Raw genomic sequence first — 19484 nt, forward strand, 5'->3', positions numbered from 1 at the left:
CATTACTAAAATGTTTAGAAGTTATAGAATAACTCACTACTTTTTGGTAAAACACTTGAGCATGTGCAAGGGACAAGGAACACCTCTGGCATTATGTATTATGTAATTTTGGTATTATGTCTCATTTTATTTAGTTGTTTAGGTAATGTTGTCTTAGCCAATGTACATTATCTTCACAATCCTTGTCTGAATTTAAAAATCTGCACAGTGGTAACCCGCACAATAACTGCTATTCATCTAAAAATACAGTTAGTGGCTTACTGATTGTCAAAGATCTTGTTAGGTTGAAATAAGAGTCCTGTAATGTTCAACGGAAATTATTTAGAAAATACTAGTTTTGATTGGGCTACACTTCATTGGATAACCAGAGTATCTGCTTGCTACCAATGTCTGAAACATGTTTTTTTAATTTGTTACACTTTTATTACTTTGATTTGATGTTTCTGCTTATAGCAAAATCCAGTGAAGAAGCATTCGTTGTGATTTTATGAAACATATTCATCAATATAGTTCATTTTCATGTGTTATTAGTTCTGTTTTCCTTTAACAGTTTTTGCTGATCTTTTATGCATTCTTTCAATCTATCTTCAGTACAAGTAAGACGTTGTTCCAGAATTGAAATAGTCTGCATGAAAAAGAGAATAATTTCAATTGGTTTAGGACTCACAGTATTATAGAAGTGTACAACATAGCAACATAAGAAAAGTAATTTTAACTCAACAGGAAAAAATACTGTTAAGACAGCTTCTCTTTAGCTATTCCTCTATTTACAACTGTATTTATAAGTTATGGCTTCATCTCCATGGAGATTGTCTATAGGTTTTTATTTTCACAAAACATTATCACTGAGAAAATGCATACATGCATAATGTATTCTGAAACATTATGTGTAAGTTGCATCGATATTTCAATAGAAAAACAGCCATCACTGTGACCACAAATGATGTCTTTCAAAAACCTAAAAGAAACTTTCAAGACATCCACAAGAAAAGGAATTGAGAAAAAAATTTTTTTTACTATTAAAAGACAGTCATTCTGTAAGAGATTATCTTCATCAGAAGAAGTATGTTTTTGGACCCAGGCTGCCAGTTTCTTTTCCATCCAACTTACTACACAAACCACTTTCAACTCATGACTTGACTCCATACTTCCCAAAACCTATTTCTTCCCAGTTAACATGCAGATTGTAAAATAACATAGGAAAAAAACCAAACCCTCAGCTACTCCATTTTGAAGTGATTTTACAATATATTACAGACTACAAAGTATCTTAAAACAGAAGTCTGGATTAAAAGCACATATTGACCATTTGCAAACAAGTGACTCAGAGTCACTGACTGAGACTCTGTGCAGTTTCATTGGCATTAGGACTTACTGCACTGCTTGGACTCCTACCTAAGCCAACACCTCACACACAAAGTTTGTAAAGGGATTTAATGGTACATTGCAATTTACTTTGTTTATCCCCTGCAAGTGCATGATTGCTCCAGCTGGAATGTCTGCTAAACAACTGGCTTCTGACAAAACGAGCCTGGATCTCACTACTGGAAAACAGCAACTCTCTTCACCCAGAGTTAAAAACACAGCAACAATTTTCAGGATTATGCACCAGGAAGCTTTCACTTTAGCAAACACAATACATGCAATCAATATTTTCTGAAAGGAAAACACCAAAACAGTCACTTGGCTATAGAGCCATTCAAAATAACCCCATAATGTTCTGATTTATGAATATGACTCCAGGGTATTGCAGCCCTTTGATAGCACTATAATTTTGCACTGCAAGTGTCACCTGTTATTGTATACTTACTAGAGTTAACATATGCAGCTGCCCCACAATGTGGTCCAAAACCCTGCCCACAGAGGAGATGCTTCTGTGCTGTCCCACATTATGCACAGCTGATCCAGCCCCATTCTCTGCCTTCCTTTTTGAAGTTCTTGCCGAGGAAGAAGCAGAGGGACTCCTCAGTTCTTCACTTCTGCCAGTACCCTTGAATACAGAAATATCATTTGGAGATTCAATTGCCTTTGTCTTCATTTAAGTGGAACCATACCATAAGATAGAAAGGATAGCCAAAAGTCAGGCTTTAATTTTAAAAAATCTACACATGTATGCATACACACAAGGACCCTCAGATTTGCTCTTTGTACCAGGTCCAAATCATAATACTTCAATTTGTTTTTACCTAAGAGAATTCCAGCTGTGATGGATGAGGCAATAAGAGAAATCTTAGCAGTCTTTAGATACATGTTTCCAGTACAGATTGAAGAGCTACATGCTGTACCACTAGGGCTTGAATAAATACAATTAATGATGGGTGTTTTCTTCAAAAAGATAGCTTTGGTTGACAAAGAAATTTGCTCAGAGTAGTCATATGAATGAAAAATCCGTATGTGACTGGATGACCACAAGCACTCCTTCATAGTGAGAAACTTTTGTTCAGTATGAATTAACCTCTTATTTCAGCATTTTAAAGTAGTTTTTAGTTGTTTGCTCAGCAATGAGACTTTTTGAAAAATTATTTCTGAAAACAGGAGAAGGAAATAACAGAAAAGATCCAGACAATGCAACACAGAGAAATAACTTTGATGTATAAACATTGCTTCAGGCTACACGAGAGAGCATGATGTTCCCCACCAATTTGTTTTTGTCTGTGCCTTGAAGTTCTTAAACGTATTTTTGAGTCATGAAAGGTTAAATCACCACTAATTAATTAGAAAGTCCTTCACAACAACTTTACCTGATTAATTAATGCCTTATTGAGATTTCTTTCAAAGCTTCTTATATCTTCAAACAATTTCAATTTACTTTGACACTAAAATAAACTGTGGTAGCTAGATTTTACTATTTCTAATTACATTTGATATATCTACAATTATATGATTATGATTACAACTAAACTATTTCTCTGGAATTTATTGTCAACCCATGAAAATATCCATTAGCTATGCAAAGGGGAAATTTTAGTCTCATCTGATGTATTTAAAATACACAATATTTACAATGTGTCCAAAAATATTTATGTTGTAAGGCTGAACAGTTTTTCAAAAGAGAGAGTAATAAAATCATTGTCAAACATTTCAAAAATCTCTTAAATCTCTAAAATAATCCTGTAGAATGTAAATTGCCAGGCAAAATTATTGGCAGACTTTTACAAGATTACCTAGGCATGTTGATGAGTTTCTGTCAAGAACGATTTACACATAGTTGACCTTGCCTTTGAATCACATAGGATCAGAGACCAATGGATTAAATACTGTCACTGTGATAATGTAACTATTTTTAATTTAAGCAATACTAAATCATATCACTATTACTATGAACTTATACAGCTGCATTATCCACAATAACATTCCTGTGTCTTCAGTGCCATCCTGCACAGTCTTGTGTGGTGGGAAATGGCTGAAAGCAGAGACTGCGGTGAGGTAAGAGCAAATAAGAAAGTCTTACAACCCTCTCCGGGTTAAAAGTTCCAGTGTGCAGTTACATTCTGCAAGGACAGGTCTCAAGCCCCCAGGCAAGAACCCATGAAGTGCAGAGCAGGACATACCCAGGCATGTACTTCAGACCTTAATTGACAATGCTACAAAACCAGAGGGAACCCATCTCGAGGTTAGAAAGTACCATGGTATTATCTCATGGTATTCACTGACATCACTTTGATTGATTTCTTTATGAACAAAGAAACAGATAAAATCACTGCAAAATACTTCCAGCTTCCTTTTAGCCCTCCTTTCTGTGCTTGGTGACTGACTTAGGCAAATGAACCAGGCATGTCAAATAATAAATGGCTGATCCAACAAGTACTGAAATCTATCAGCAATGTGTATTGATACCAGGGTGTGGCAAAAATAAAACTGTTCAAGACAAACTGGACATTTCAAACCTTAAACATACAAGGCTGCTCTACAGAAAGACCTAAGGATTATAACATCTGCATTAGACTAAGAGAACTGGCCTTCTCAGTTCAAGTCTACTTAAACTCATGAATCATAGAGCAATGCTTTGTCGCTCAGCCTGTTGCCTTTTAAATGCACAAAACTGTGGAAGAAAGGGTACTCTCTCCAGCCATTCTGCAAGTTATGCCACTGAGAAACCTTTAGTTCAGTGGTTAGAATGCTTAGCCAGGAGCAGATAAGTTCTGTTCCCATTAGAGGCTTTATATTTTAAATATAAGGGAATAAAATGAATAAAAAATCCAAAAGAGAAAGGATACTAATCCCAGCACTTTCCCACTCCCAACTAGAGGGTTTAATTACATCTCTCCAATACCATAAATTTAATTTTCTTCTCAACACGAAAAAAAATCTGTTATGTCAGCTACAAATTATTCCAAAAAGTTGTATATTGTAAAAGAGTAACTTGTTTGCGTAAAATGAAATAGAATACAAATATGGGTTTTTGGACAACACAGTCAGAAAATTAATTTCTCATTTAATTTGACTTTGCTTCAGCTCCTTGCTTTAAAGTTTCAGAAGTCTTCAAAAGAAAGTATTTCAAATATCTTGGAATACTTTGGCTCTCAATGTACCCCATGTACTTTTACATGAACATGTAGGTATATATAGGACTGTTGTATCTTAAGACTGTCCATAGTTTCCCCTTACAAAGATTTTGTGGTATGACATACTATTAATGCAGTCCTAGAAGAACTCATATTCACTGTGTTTTCTCCAAATTACTAAGATATATCTGAGGTTCTTGGGAAACAGTATTAATGGAAGGCTTTGGCATGTTTACTAAATCACAAGATGAATAGTCTCAAATGCTGATTAACATGGGAAAGATTAAGCTCAATTTGGCATTCAAATGTTAAAGACAAAATATTGCCGTGCATTAAAGTATTCCTGACTTACAACCAATCACACTATGAAGAGCACTCTTGCATTTAACTACAATGGGACAGTCTGTTAAATAGACTTCTCAGTGATATTTCTAGAAAAACTGGAAGATAGAGAGCTTAAAAGAAACCTTGCTTTTGTCTGTAAATCTTGACTCTTTGCTCAGAAGATTTCAAACCTCAATCAGGATTAGTTAAATTTGACAGAGAGACAAAGAACTCAAATTTTAGGAAAATTGGAGGCCTGGTAGATGGAACACATGGCAGAAAAACCAGGCAGTGCCCAAGCATTATATATTCTGTGTGGCAGCAATAAACCTGCCCAGTTATCACATGCCTTAAGAAACACAGGCAATTGATACAGGAAATTAAAAGCATCAGTGAAAAACACTCAGCTGATGCAGGGACAATTTATAAATCTTATGCAATTGTATCTTGTAGACACCTGTATGTCTTCTCTGAAAGTCACAGCACATATTTCTGATTTTCATCAAACCTAAGGAATTATAGGGCTCTCAGAAGTAATTCAGTTTCTGAACGCTCCTGGAAAAAATTTGCCACAACTTCTCACCTCAGGTTAACACAGCTCTGCAAGCTCACACTCCTTAACTCTGAAGGAAATAAGGTGTAAGACCTGGGCTGGACACTTCCCAGACACCAATAGCCATAAGGTCACTGTAAATAAACTTAGTATTGTTTGTACTAATGATCTGGGCAGTACGTTCATTTTCTTGCCTTTGAATGATGAAAGCAAATAAGTGGCATAGACAGAACAGAATGATTGTAAACTCTGATAATCTCTGACTTTGCTTAAAGTCATTCTGCTTTGCAAGTTCAGTGTCCCAAGGATAATCTATTAATCTTTCAATACACAAAATTAGCAAAAAAGAGATTTAACATTCAATGACACTCAAAAATTGCTGTCTGTGATTTACAATTATTTAATTTTTTTTAGATGAGTAGAGCAGGAGAGGAAAACAATCTGAGGTTATTAGACAATGCTAAGTTCTGAGAACAGTTCTACTCTGAGGCTGGTGTTTCTGTTTCGTTTCAAACAATATTACTGCACTTCACAGTGAAAATTAAGTAGAAATTTCAGTTTAAGCTCCCACAAAGTGATTACAAATTTTGCTCTTAAACCCAGCCTAAACAGATTATTTTAAAGCAAGGAGGAAAGCTGTCAACTCAGTAGAGAACAAATGCTAAGGTACTAAAAGTCTCACCACTTTTTTCCCACATTAAAATTAATCCAAAGTTCAATAAATCAGATGGATAGGCCGTGAAGGAATGTTTTGTATCTCAGTAAACTGCCACCAGCATTGCAAGTCAGAGTAGTGGAATAGTCTTCTTGTAATTTACCAGGTTAAGCAACAAATTGAGATTTTTCTGTTACATATTCAGAGACTTAGAAGCACAATACAATATGAAAGCATTCGCTGAAGGCAAAACCCTTGATGTTCATCAAAACTCAGACACAGATAAGCAAATAATTGAACTTTCAAAATTTGTAAGAGAAATGAAACAAGATCATTTCAAATTTTGAACTTGTCTAACTTGTGTCCAAAATGGTTCTTTTTATCATATTCTGGAAATTTGTAGAGATTTTTTCCAACACTGTCAGACATCAAGCATGTTGCTATGACTTTAAGGTTATCAGTTTTATATTTTAACCTTTCCTAATATCTAACATTACAATCTCCTCCAACTCAGCAAAGGGTCCAGAACTGCTGAAATCTAACATAGCACTCAAATGCCAAAATCTTGTTGTAAAGAAGTGACACTACTCTCAATAGGTTTGCTTTATTTTCGGATATTAGCTAGTTCATGTCCAATACTTTCATTCAGCACAACATTTTATTTTAAATGAAGTTCTTTTTAAAGAAAGTCTGTCTACTCACAGTCTATTTCACATGAAATGTTTCAAGAATTAAATGTTGTCTTTCCTTCAGATTAGCCCCCCTCTAAAGTACTTGAAATGCTATCAATTCATAAACAATTCTACATGTCACCAGCAATGTAGTAGAAATGTCTCATAATTCAAAAAAATCCAAACTATTCTCAGTCATCAGAGCTTATTTTGAGAGAATAAACTTTAATAAGGCAATCAATTTTAAATTGTTACTTTTGAGCAAAGCAAAGAAGAAAATTAAAATGTGTACAGTGTTTCCATTAACAGCCTATTAGTAATAACATAAACCCACATTTGGGCAACTTCATGCAAGTTACAAATAAGGAGAAGAAGGAACAGATTTAATTAATCAATAGGAAGTTATTACCTTGACATTACCAGCGGATGTTCAGCAGAAAATTAAATTTAGCTTATAAAATGATGTCACAAACAGTAAACCATAATTGCTCATCTTTGCTTTCTGTCAAGCAAAATAGCCAAAACTCTGTGGGTGGTACTTCATCAACTTTTGAAAAATCTTTACACATGACCTTATCACCTCTGCCTGTTCCCAAATGTTCCCATGAAACGTTCACATAGCACATAGACCCAAACACCGCATCCCAGTCTCCCTTTGCTTCACGACTGTTAAAAATAGAATCTGAGTAAAATACATCCATATATAAGGATGCCTGAGCAGTTTTATCTATAGAAATAAAAAAAATCCCTCAAGGGGAGAAAAAAATAAAAGAAGAAAAATTACAAGTCTCTGTCACACAGTTGGCTATCAACAGGCTTCCATCTCATACAAGCTCCAAAGTTGGAAACTACAGAATACAGTTTCTAAAAGCCTATCTTAGAGATCTCATAATTCAGATGGGCTTATAAAAAAAGTCATATTGGTAAGCTTCCTAATGAATCACAAAAATTGGCATGGTCTGCTTTTTAAAAATAAACCTTTAAATTTTGAACACATGGTACATTTGCCTACTAATAGTAAAATATTTCTGATACTGTGATTAAAACAACTACAAATAATTAGTCATAAGTAGGGCATTAAGCTCAAACAGACCAAAGAGCAAAGGCATAACAGAGTAGTATCCCACCTTACCAGATGAAGAATTCCTGTTTCTTTTAGTTATTTGAAATAATGAGATGCTCTCAGGAGTAACAGTACTACCATTATCACTGGTTTTTGCCTCCTCTTGTGAACCTACCCTCATAAAAATGGCTCACTGTGGAAATGCTAAATTCAAGAGTTGTTTTTTCTGTGGTTTTTATTGGGGGGGTTGGGTTTTTCAGTAGGACATTAATTACTCACAGATTGCTTCTACTGCTTTGAAATTATCTTCTTCAGTCACTGAGTGATCCACATAAAATAGCTCTCTGATCTATTAGTCTAAAACAGAGTATGTTAAATTACCATCTGTTTTATCAGTTCCTACTGAAGAAAACTTCCCCGGAGTTTCAGCTGATGACAGCACTCTTCATTTCCTCTGCTCTTGCATGCACATGAATCAGCTCAGCAACCACTTGCCATGTGCCAGTTATGGCTTTCTGCCCCATGTTATCTGAGTAGGTAGCTCTGGAATCGTTTACTTACAAACTTTAATGAAGTTTTGCATCCAAGCACTAAAATACAGATAAACTATGTGGCGCATCCAGAACATAGTTCTACTAAGCATTTCTAGCTTCAGCAGACTGCTTTCAGAATTTACAACACAGACTTGTACACTTCAATCGAAGCCTTTCATGTCATCTTACATATCAGGATGATATATCGAATATTGATATATTGATGATATTGAATTTAGTATTCCTGTGATGGAATGAAATAATAAACTCCCCTATCCATAGGCACATCTCAAGATATCCTGAAAGCTCTATGCAAAGAAATTATATTGCATTTTACAAGCATCCTTTCACATACATAATGAGAAACTGACTATGTGGTTATGTCATCTTTTTCCCAGAGTGCTTCTGGTTTGAGAAAAAAACTGCAAAACAGAGTACATCCAATGCACTCAGTATTTTATGATTCCACATATACAGAATCTAGTACAGAACAGAACTATTTTCTGTTTTCCATCCATGTCAAGAAAGCACTGAAAAAGAACACAGAATAAGCCTTGTTTTCTGCAAGAAACATGAAAAGAATTGTATTTCCCTAATAAAAGCTTCTTAGATGTCCACAAATATTTGAGTGTATTGAGTTATAAATAAATAATCTTCCTGAAATACTTCTTTCCAAACTCTCTGATTACCAGTAATAACTTAAAACTAGGCAATTTTCTCTAATTTGCTCATTGATGTTTATTTCTAACATTAACAGTACCCTGCATGGAGTCTTGAACAGTTCAAATTTTTAGAAAAAAGCTAAGGATTTCCCCTCAAAAAACAAGCAATACTTGTGAAAAGTTAGGAATTGTTTGTTAAAAACCAGACAAGCAAACAAAAAAAAAACAACAAAAAAACCCTAGAAAACAAACAAAAAATGCCCCCAACAAAACAACCAAATAAAAAACCCCAAAGCATATCATGAACATACAAAACAAACCAGGCAGACAATTTCCAAAGGTGAGAATCCCCTGTCAGGAAGTCAATTCTAAAATAACAGTTCAGAAAGACTATATTCAAACACTTTCATAAGTTATAAAAACACTTGCACCACAAGCACTAAAATATAAAAACGTACCCTGTAGAACAAAGGAAAAGAAAAGTAATCAATTACCTCTAATACATCTTCAGCAAGAAACTTTGAAAAGCTGAGAAATAACATGACACTATGGAAGCATTTCCTACTATTTACAATTACAAAATAAAGTAGCCAAGTTTAACTTAGGCAAATCCATTTGGACTGCTTGAATGCATACCCAAAAGGACAGCTTATGGCTGAAATAAAAAAAAAAAGTTTCCATAATTACTTTTAATCTAGATAGAGTTCTAATAAAAATTGTATTACTGACTCTGCCTGAATTTCTTATCCACTCCAGGGCAGACATAAGCTAAAGGAAGGCAGGAGGAATACTTGTAACAAACTGGACACATAATGAAACACTTACTAGAATGAAGTAATGACAGAATATTAATAACCCAATGTGGACAAGGCCTCCTTTCTAGCACTATGAATAGAATATTCTGCTGTTTTTGATATTACAAATGTTGATGAATAAAAACAAAAGTATAAAAGCCCTAGGACTTTGGCAGCATGTGGGCAAACTCCCTGTACTTCAAATAGTCCTCACAGAGGGCATCAAGTACATGGGAGGAAGGAGGCAGGGTTAGAGTACAGCATCCTCACCAGGAACATATTTAATCAGAGAAATGACAGCCATTCTTCTGGCTTGCCTGCTCATGACTCCTTTCTGTCCTTTTCCCCCTACCTAAGAATGGAATGAAAGCCTTCAAATCAATACCTAGCTTAAAAAGTTTACAATTGCTATAAATTGTAACAAAGGAACAATACCTGGTAACAGTGAGTTTATTGTACAGAGTCTTAAATTATATATAAAGGACAGCACTTTATCTCATTCAAAGACATGTGGCATATCCATATTCAACATGAGTTTACAATGAAAAGAGATTGATCAATGAACTCAGAGGAATTTCTTTTTCTTGAAGGCATGTTTACTCCTGAGAAAAAAATAAAATAATATACTTCACAATAAGCAACTGATTTCTCCTAGATAAGGCTTTCATACTTAACCTGTTGGGGCAAAACTAATCTTGAACAACTTACACTGTATTCAAATGAGAAGAACTAAAAGAATGCACTTCTGTCTTAAACCCCACCTCTCAATAAGAATGAACAAAAAATTACTGAAGACAAAATCCCGAAGAGACAGACTCTGCCACAAGAACTGAAGGCTCTGATTTGTGTTCTCAGCCCTGCAGAAAGCTGAGAAGAGCTGCAGTCCCTGGGCTCCAGCCTGCCCAGACCAGGGGTCTGGTGCTCCTCAAGAGGAGGAGGCTCACACAAGGCAGAGCTGCCTGTGCTGCAGAGCCTCCCTCCATGCACGGCCACTGTAGCAGGGCCCCTACTGCAGGAGCACCTAGGAGCTGTTTGCCAGCCCCTACATAACTACATACTTATAAGCTATCTATTAAGCATATAGTATATATGTCTATATATACATGTATATATCTCTACTATAAGCATATCTTTCAAAGTTATATGCAAAGCTAAAAAAACTCCTTTCTGCCAGAACAGCTGAATCTGCATCAATGGTTTTTGCCAGGATAAGTATCAGTTCTACGGTACGAATTCTCTTATTTTGCTACCTCATATCAACATATGTGTCATAATATAACTTCGGTGTCATGACAAAACTTTGTCACACAGACAAACCTAAATTGCCTCCTGTTAGGGGACACTATGGGAGCAGGGTGTCCACACAGATTTCACAGATAAGTCTCTTCTTAGCTGAGATCTGGCAGCTTTGATTTCCTTTCAGAGCAGCAGTAACCACAGGTGGTTATAGCACTTGACCAGGTGGCTATCGACAATACCACTGAGTTTGTTTACTCCATAGAAGTGTCAAATCTCCTCCAAAACAAATTACTTACAGGAAAATATCAAGGAGTTAAAAGCATTTGAAATTAGGTTAGCAACCCAGCATAGTAGAGTCCAAAGTTAAACCCAACAGGGCACAACTGCTTGAATACTTTGCCAAAGAGAAAGATGTTAAAGCATAATACATGGGTTTTTTAATGTGTTTAATGAGGTATTTTCATCTTCCATTTTAGTAGATAATAAATGTTGTAATTGTATTTCTGGCAAAATACTTCCTCCTCCAACCACAGCAAAAAAGACTATTGGTTTTGAAATAACTTCACAAGTCAGATAATGATACTGATTTTTACTATATCCTGCAATAATGAAGAAAATACCAGGTGAGTGGGGAAGCAAAATTCCATCAATAATCACAAAGGATAAACAGTATAATTGCGTGGTCACAGTCAGCATGTGAACTGTGTCAGGAAAAAGCAAAAAAAAAAAGAAAAAAAACAACTAAAACACTGACTTAGGACATATAGAGCAAATATTTAATGCGTAATGTCAAGACAGTTTGAGGGGACAAAAAAGAAATGGTCTTTCAAACTCAAGACCTCTCTAATGAAATATTTAGTCAAGCTGTGACTGATAAAATCTTCCTTTTAATATCCATAATATGCATGCCACAATTTTATTAATGCATTTTAGGTTGTGATGCATCATGAACTCAATTATCTAGCTAGTGTTTCTCCTGAAACAGTTAAATCAGAAAGACACTGCAGAATTATGCTGGTTTTAGTGACTCCATTGAAATCTGTTCTTGTTTTAGACCCACAAAAAAACATACCAGTGATCTGGAAAATTAAGTTTACAGGTGACAAAAAAGGCATCCCGTAAACTATTAAAACAGTCAGGGTCACTTGGCATTCTGACTTCATTCAGCTGTCAAAATGCAACTTTATGCACACATGGCAGACATCACAGACTACAGGGTAATACACTGCAGAACGCAGCGGTGTTGAAAAGATCTACAGTGACATATAACCGGACAAATTATAAACCTTTATGATAAGGTTACTAAGTGAAGAATTACAGTATCTTGCATGCAACCAACTGAAACTGCTAAACTAAGCATTGTACTATTTCATTACACTAGTAAAAATTGGAAGTATGGACACTGAATTCCTTTCCCAAGAAACGTTAAGGAGGAATGAAGGAGGAAACACCTTGGAAGAGTAGCCTTTTCAGTGAGGAATGCTTGATACTGGTTAATCTAAGAACAGTTTAAGCATAAAGCAATTATTTTACATATTTGTTGCAAGTAAAGAGTCTTCCTTTACAAAAAAAATACTGCAATATTTAACTCAGAGTTACATTGCAATGCCTTCACTTCAGGATCTAACATGCAGAGTGGAACTCACACCTTGGTGTACAGGAAATATCCATGCAGCTAGAACATGCCAGAGGACAGCATCTCTCCCCTCCCCACCTCCCTCCTTCAACCAACCCAAACTGCTACAACTGGAGCACCATATGTCAGGGGATGCAGAGAAAAAAAGAACAACCCCAAACCAAACCAACCAACTTTTCAGAGCAGTAATGCCACATACCTCCACTGATGGTGTCACCCAGAGAGCTACTCCTTTTTTTCCCCAAATATTTTTCTATTGCAAAATGCAACAGAATCCAGTATTCCTCTTCCAGAATCACTAACCATAGACTGTTTCTCACTTGCTTTCCTCTGATATCATATACCCTCAACTTTTACTTTACAGTGCTTCAAATTCAAGCAAAAAGGATAGAGCTGCCTCCATTCAGTCTCTGTTACCTGCTGTTTACATTACACTACAGCCATGCAGACAAAAGATCTTAGGCTGAAAAAAAAAAAAAAAAAAACAACCAAAACCTGAATCCAACATATGAACTGCCTGAACAAAGGGAAACCATTACTAGCACCTCCTTTCCTCCTATTTTTTTTCATTGCAACTTAAAGACATTCAGCTGTTGCATGCATGTAACACACCTGTATGTATTATAGCACAATCACAATAGATGCACAGCTCCCCAGGCATCAGTCAATTCCGGTAGGTTACAGCCAGCTCTGATCTACTCCATCTCTAAATAATTTTTTCTCATTATTTCCTTTGTGCTTGTATTAGTGTTTGGACAGCTGAAGAGATCAGAGAATTGATGTGGATGGAATTAACCAGATAAAAACAGTCATTAAGTTGAAATGACTGTGAAATCATCCTTTAGCATCGTTCTACCTAATTTCTAACCCTCACTCTGTTTTGGTGGAAGATACAAGCCAAGATGTTTTTCTGCATCAACCACCTAACTGCTGAGGAAATTTTTTTTCTTTAGTTGCTGAATTTTATTTGAAAAGTCATTTTTCAGTCTTGTTTTAAGCAACCAATGCAATTCTTGGATGTGACTCAGTATTTCCATTATCTCACATTAAGCAAGTAACTACATCTCTTACTGCAAACTCGATAGTAATGCAGCATGGCTTCAAGGAGAGATGTGCTGTATTGGAAGAACTAATACATTTGGAAAACACTCAAACAAGCTTTTAGTCAGAAAGCATCCTCTGGGTTTAGAAATCACTCTAAGTGATAAATAAAATTTGTTAACACTTGTTTAAGCACCGTGATTTAGGAAAAAAAATAACATTGAAGCAGTATTCAAGTGTTTCCTTTTATAACAGACTTTCTTTAAAAATTTTGACTAACATATGGCTTTTATATATAAATAAATTTCATTTTATACTCAAGTTTCCACCAGACAGATGCAAGCATGCTGTGCTAAACTTATACTCCAGTTATATTTAAGAACAAAGGGTAATTCAAGGGCAGTATTTTAGCTTTACAATCTTGTTTTTTCTGACATACTTGATTTGTAGCTCAGCTTTATTATGCAACTTAAGATAAATAAAAAATCTTGCAGCTTTCTCTAAGAACGTGCATTATGAGCTAAACTAAGCATTCCCTTGCTTCTTAGTCCCAAAGAGTCTCAGAATTATTGAAGTCCTGTGAATACTAAGAAGCTGAAAACTTTATTTGTACTGCATGAAAAAGTTAAAGCAGGTGCTTAGAGGGTAGCAGAGCCACTGAATGATAATTTCATTAAGTTTCATTAAGCTGAATGACTCACAAATGGCATTTAGATCAGTAGTAAATCATCAACTAGGTCAGCAGGAAGCTCATTACAGACTGACAATCCAAGTGACAGAAGCACTTTTCTACAAGTGCTATAGTAGTAATTTCCTGTGTGAAAGGCTTGCTGCTGTTCCTGCATTCCTCAGGGGACACTTCTTCTCAGAGGATGTTACTCTTCCCCAGGAAGAGGAAGGAACCAGTTGTTATTGGATGTGTGGGCTGATAGCTGTCGGGCATTTTCTGCGTGCCGCAGAATCAGCTGTGAGAACTGTGCATACAGCTCAGATTTCCACTCAAAGCAGAGGAAAACGTTCCTTGAGCGGACAAGGTCAGAGCGTACATGTACAGTATCTCAGGAAACTGAGAGAAATAATACGGGGAACGTCCATCCCTCCAGTTCCCAGAAATGTGCTAATGTGCTAAAGGAACAACATACAGACATGGATCAACTTGAAAAGCATTCCTGAAACACAGCTGCCCTGAGTAAGACCTTACACAAAGTAAAATTTTGCCAGTTTTAAAAGGCCTGCTATCTTACAAAATATTTGTATATGTGTGCACACATACAATTTTTTCTATTAGGTCCCTCTCCTAAGCTTCCTGTTCTATAGGAACTCAAGCTCTTCCCATATGTGTTAAGACACTGTTACAGGGTGGGTCACCAGCAGCTACACCATGCCTATTCCAGTATCAGTTCATATCCACTGACTTACTCTGAAGTGACAGCACTGATGTTTCCTTAGTTATTATTACTGCTTATTTCCAAATTTCATTAAAAAACCAATCCACCAATTATTTGATTATAAAATTATTAAGGAGACAGAACAGTGACAGACAAATAAACAGTACAATCTCAAAGTACATTTCCTCAGGATAGCAGGCTAAAAATAGTACAGGAAATATTATATTCTTGCACTCTCTAGTGCCCAAATTCAGAACTCAGTCTCTGATAAAAACCTGATTTTCTCTCCAGCTCCACTTCACTCAGAGAATATAATCCATTAAGTAACATTAGGACATGTATTATTACTTAATTATGTAGGGGCACAACATACTTCCTGTTCCCTCCTTGTAAGCCAGCAGTTACACGCTGTGTTAGAATACCACCATTGCAAAACACAAGGATCACTTGGATCATATTCCTCTTTTATCACATGCACTAGGTTCACCTTCAAGCATTTGATCCTTAAGTTTTATTTGATGCTAGTGGTGTCAAAGCATACTGCTTTTATGATAACGTACACAAATCCTTCTATCATGCTTAGACATCTACAGCAGCTCAAAATGCAAGTTTAGAAATTCACTGTTCAAAATGCAAAACACTTCATCTTTTTGTCACTTATGATGACTCATTTTGTTCATATACACCACAACTTCTTTAGAATGCTCTTACTGGACAACAGAAAATGCTGTCTCTACTGCTTCATGGTTATTCCAGATGGATTAGGGGTAGCCTTTGGGGGGGGGGCAGGGGGGAGAAATGGGAGACATTCCTTTTCTGAGAGCCTCTGAACTTGTTTAGCTGCCAAGTTCTGGGGAGAAGGCAGCCCATCTTCTTGCACCAGCCCCACACATTGTACCTGCCTAGCGTGCAAAGAGTAGAAAGGTCTGTTTAGAGTGTACTATAAGCCAAGATGACACTAAAAATTGCCTAAAAGGGGGGTTACATTGCAAAGACACAAAAGGACAATTTTTATTTTCACTCTGCTGCACTGAACACTTGAGACTTCTCCATCTACAGCATTTATTCTGCATTTATATAAGACTTAGCATGAGCCATTCAGAGCCTGTTTGAGAGTTGTTTGGAATGCTCATCCATAAAAAAGGTGCAGATGGCTTTACCTCAAAGCTTTGGAGATATTAGATCTCTTCACACTATTTCCTAATTTAATTTTGTTTGTCACTGGGAGTTCAGGGAGCTGACAGTTCAAATAAGCATTTACTAGTAATCAGAAGAATGGCAGTAAATGAAAAAAAGTTCATAGCTATTCAGGGAGTGGCCTTTCTTATTTTCCCTGTCTGGGAGCAAAGAAAGTAAGATGATGGAAGAGGCTGGGAACTGTCAATTCTTATCAAAGCCCTTTCACCAGTGGGATCACTCCCCACTGCAGAGCTCAGTCTAATTGGCAACCAAGTTTTGGACAAGGAACACAAGTGAGGCAGTGATTACAGTCTTTCTTTCAAAGGGAATACTGCTGGAACTTTTCTTTGGTAGAGGAAAAATATATGCACATCATGTAATGATCAGAGTTTTTGTCTGAGGACACTTAGGAAAGTTGATAACCATGTACTACAGAAAGCCGTTTGTTGTGCTTTCAAATGCTCTAAAAAAACCAGCAAAGGTAACTACTCTGCACAGTGAAGTGACATATGAGTTTCTACCAGTTGTTCCCTTCTGAATTGGACTTAGGCCCCAGAGGAGATGATCTATGTATAAAATTGCCATTACCTCATTTCTTCCTTTTATCCTCCCCTTAACCTCACTGACAACAGTTGGTGTTTATTTGCACGTAAGGCTGAAGCTGGGAAAGGATGTAAATCAGAATAAATTTGAATTTGCATGGTAAGGAAAATATGAAGTATTTTCAAAATTAGTTTTTAATATGTAATTTCTATTGTCATCCTCTCCTACTGGATTCTGGAGTTATGTTATGCCATGGAAGAGACACTACTCCAAGACGTTTTCAAAGCAAATTTCCATGAGGAAGAATAGTTGACTAACCCTTCGTGTATACAGAAATGGAAGAATAGATACAAATTTTTCATTCATAACTGCTGTCTTCCCAAATACCTGGGGTGTTTTTTGATTGTGGAGCTTGGTTAGTTTTTTGGGGGCTTTTATTTTTTATTCAAAACAAAGGCAGAAAAAAGTCTATCAAAAATACCTAAACCCTGAAGCACAAACTGCAAAAGCAATGTGTACAGAACAAATCGAGAGTATAGCTACTTCTACTTTTTGCCTCAAGACACCTACTACAATTGCAGTACAGATAAACTTTCTATTTTAAAACATAGTATGGTCTTTTTGCTCCAAACAGAAACAATCCTTATCTTTCCTCACTCAGTAATTAACCCAGTCTTAACTTTGTACAAGTTGTACTGTAAACGAACAATAAGAAAGTCTTGTTTTTAGTGTTAAATGGCACTGGAAGAGAAAGAACAGCAAACATCGCCCAGCTGGCACAGACATTCTGACTTCCAGATTACACTACATTGCTTTGCTTCCTCCAAATCCTGTTTACAAGAGCAAGGTCAGGGGATGTAACATTTGAGAGCCTCTACAGTGATTTCCTGGTTCTGTCAGTAAAAACTACAGAGACACCATCAACTTTCCCTTGTTTCCAACAGCTTATCAGGGACCAGAGTTTACCAGTGTATTGCCTTACAGAATTAAAAAGATCCAACCTCCTCCATGACTAACACTAAAATTGGAGGACGAAACAGAAAGAAGTAATCCCAAAGAGAAACAAAACTTCCAATTTTTCCTTTTCAATAGCTCAGAAAACAAAGGCAATGTTAAGGTGCTTGACACATGGAGAAAGGGTGAGAGAGAGAGGCATTAATGCTTTCAGAGTCTTCAATGAAAGAGAAAGGAGAAAGAAATACCATTCCCAGCCCACAAATTTGACCCAATTTAGTAAACGTTTTCAGAGTGCAAAAGGCTAGAGCACAACTAATTCCTAGTAACTGCAACATATGAGGATTCAAATATCAGTTTGTTAGGCATACACAGCTAATTTTTACAGTGCTTTCAGTAGCACACAGGAGAACTGAACAAATGAATCATCAAACCCAAAGCCATTTCCTAGCCATAATAATATATAGGAATTCTTAATGGTTTTATAATTGAAGTCCAAAAGAAACCAACTCCATACTGAAAATTTCAGAGAAATTTTCCCACTGACACAAGGATCACACTCCCTTTACTGAGCTTACAAAAGAAGTTACATCAGTATGAACCTTAGATGAAAAAAGATTTTTCACCATATTCAAAACAACTGGTCTTAGTACTAAGTGAGAATAGAAGCTGAAAAGACATTTACAATTCAGGCAGTTTAATAATTCAAGTGTTTTTAGCAAAATCCCTATAAGAACATTCATATCTGCATAGCTTAGCTTAACCTCTGAAGGAAGAAAATACAACTAAATTTTAAAAAAGCAAAACACAAAAGCAGTCATTTTAAATGTGGAAGCTCTGATGGATTGTTGGTTTTCATGAAGCAAGAAATTAAAATTGCTTGAAAAGAGGAGGAGGAGTAGGAGGAAGAGATAATACTAGTATTTTCTTAGACAGCTACAGCTCAAAATAAATGAACTGCTAAGAAAATATCTAAACATATTTTAAATTCACAATCAAGAATCAAGAGTGTTATATTTTTAATTTTTATTTTAAAAAAAATCTTCTCTAGGCAGATTGTTGTCAAGAACAGATGACGGTGATACTTTGCTGCACCCCAATTATCTAGAGGAGTGTGTCCTCTTTTGGGCTTCTTGGTCCTAGATAGACACTGACACCCTGGAGCAAGTGGAGTGGAGAGTGAACAAGATAAAGGGGCTGGAACATGTGATAACAAAAAAAGGCAGAGAACCAGGTTTGTTTGCTGGAAGAAAAGATACAGGGAAATCTTGCTGCCATCTCAGATATCTAATGGGTAAACAGAAAGAAGACAGACATACACAGGACCACTGTGAATTGAAGGTAACAAGCATGTTGGAGCATAGGATATTCTAGCTGCATATCATGAAAAAAAATATTTTCATGGACCAAACACTAGAGCAAGCTGACCAGAAAGGTGGTGGAATCTCTATCCTTACAAATGAATGCGACAAGGCTTTTAAGAAATCTAAGCTGGCCTTGCTTTAAGCAGAAGGTTAGAATTACTCCAGACATCCCTCTCAACCTATACTGTATCACTTTCATCAACAAATCTTCACAAAAGGAAGGAAAAGGAAAAGCCTTTTTGCTCTGACACAAATCATGTCTTGGAGCAGTAATAATCTATTTCCTATAAAGGAGTAGGACAACACACAATTCCAACTGAAGAAAAGGTTCTCAATAAGAAGAGCATTTTCTCCTATTGTCCTTTCTCCTGGACTAGACT

General features: G+C 36.2%; 1 protein-coding gene across 1 annotated transcript in view; it reads right to left on the bottom strand.

Moving 5' to 3' along the window:
* Positions 1-517: 517 nt before the first annotated feature.
* POC1B (POC1 centriolar protein B) overlaps positions 518-19484 on the bottom strand; it is a 43226-nt gene continuing 24259 nt past the window's right edge. Inside the window, exons 11-12 of the mRNA XM_062492516.1 lie at positions 1811-1990; positions 518-625 (exon numbers count right to left, since the gene is read on the bottom strand). Coding sequence (XP_062348500.1) covers positions 518-625; positions 1811-1990 — 288 coding nt within the window. The remainder of the gene's footprint in view (positions 626-1810; positions 1991-19484) is intronic.

The sequence above is a fragment of the Cinclus cinclus genome, chromosome 4 (assembly GCF_963662255.1).
Source record: "Cinclus cinclus chromosome 4, bCinCin1.1, whole genome shotgun sequence".
NCBI classification, from domain to species: Eukaryota; Metazoa; Chordata; class Aves; order Passeriformes; family Cinclidae; genus Cinclus; species Cinclus cinclus.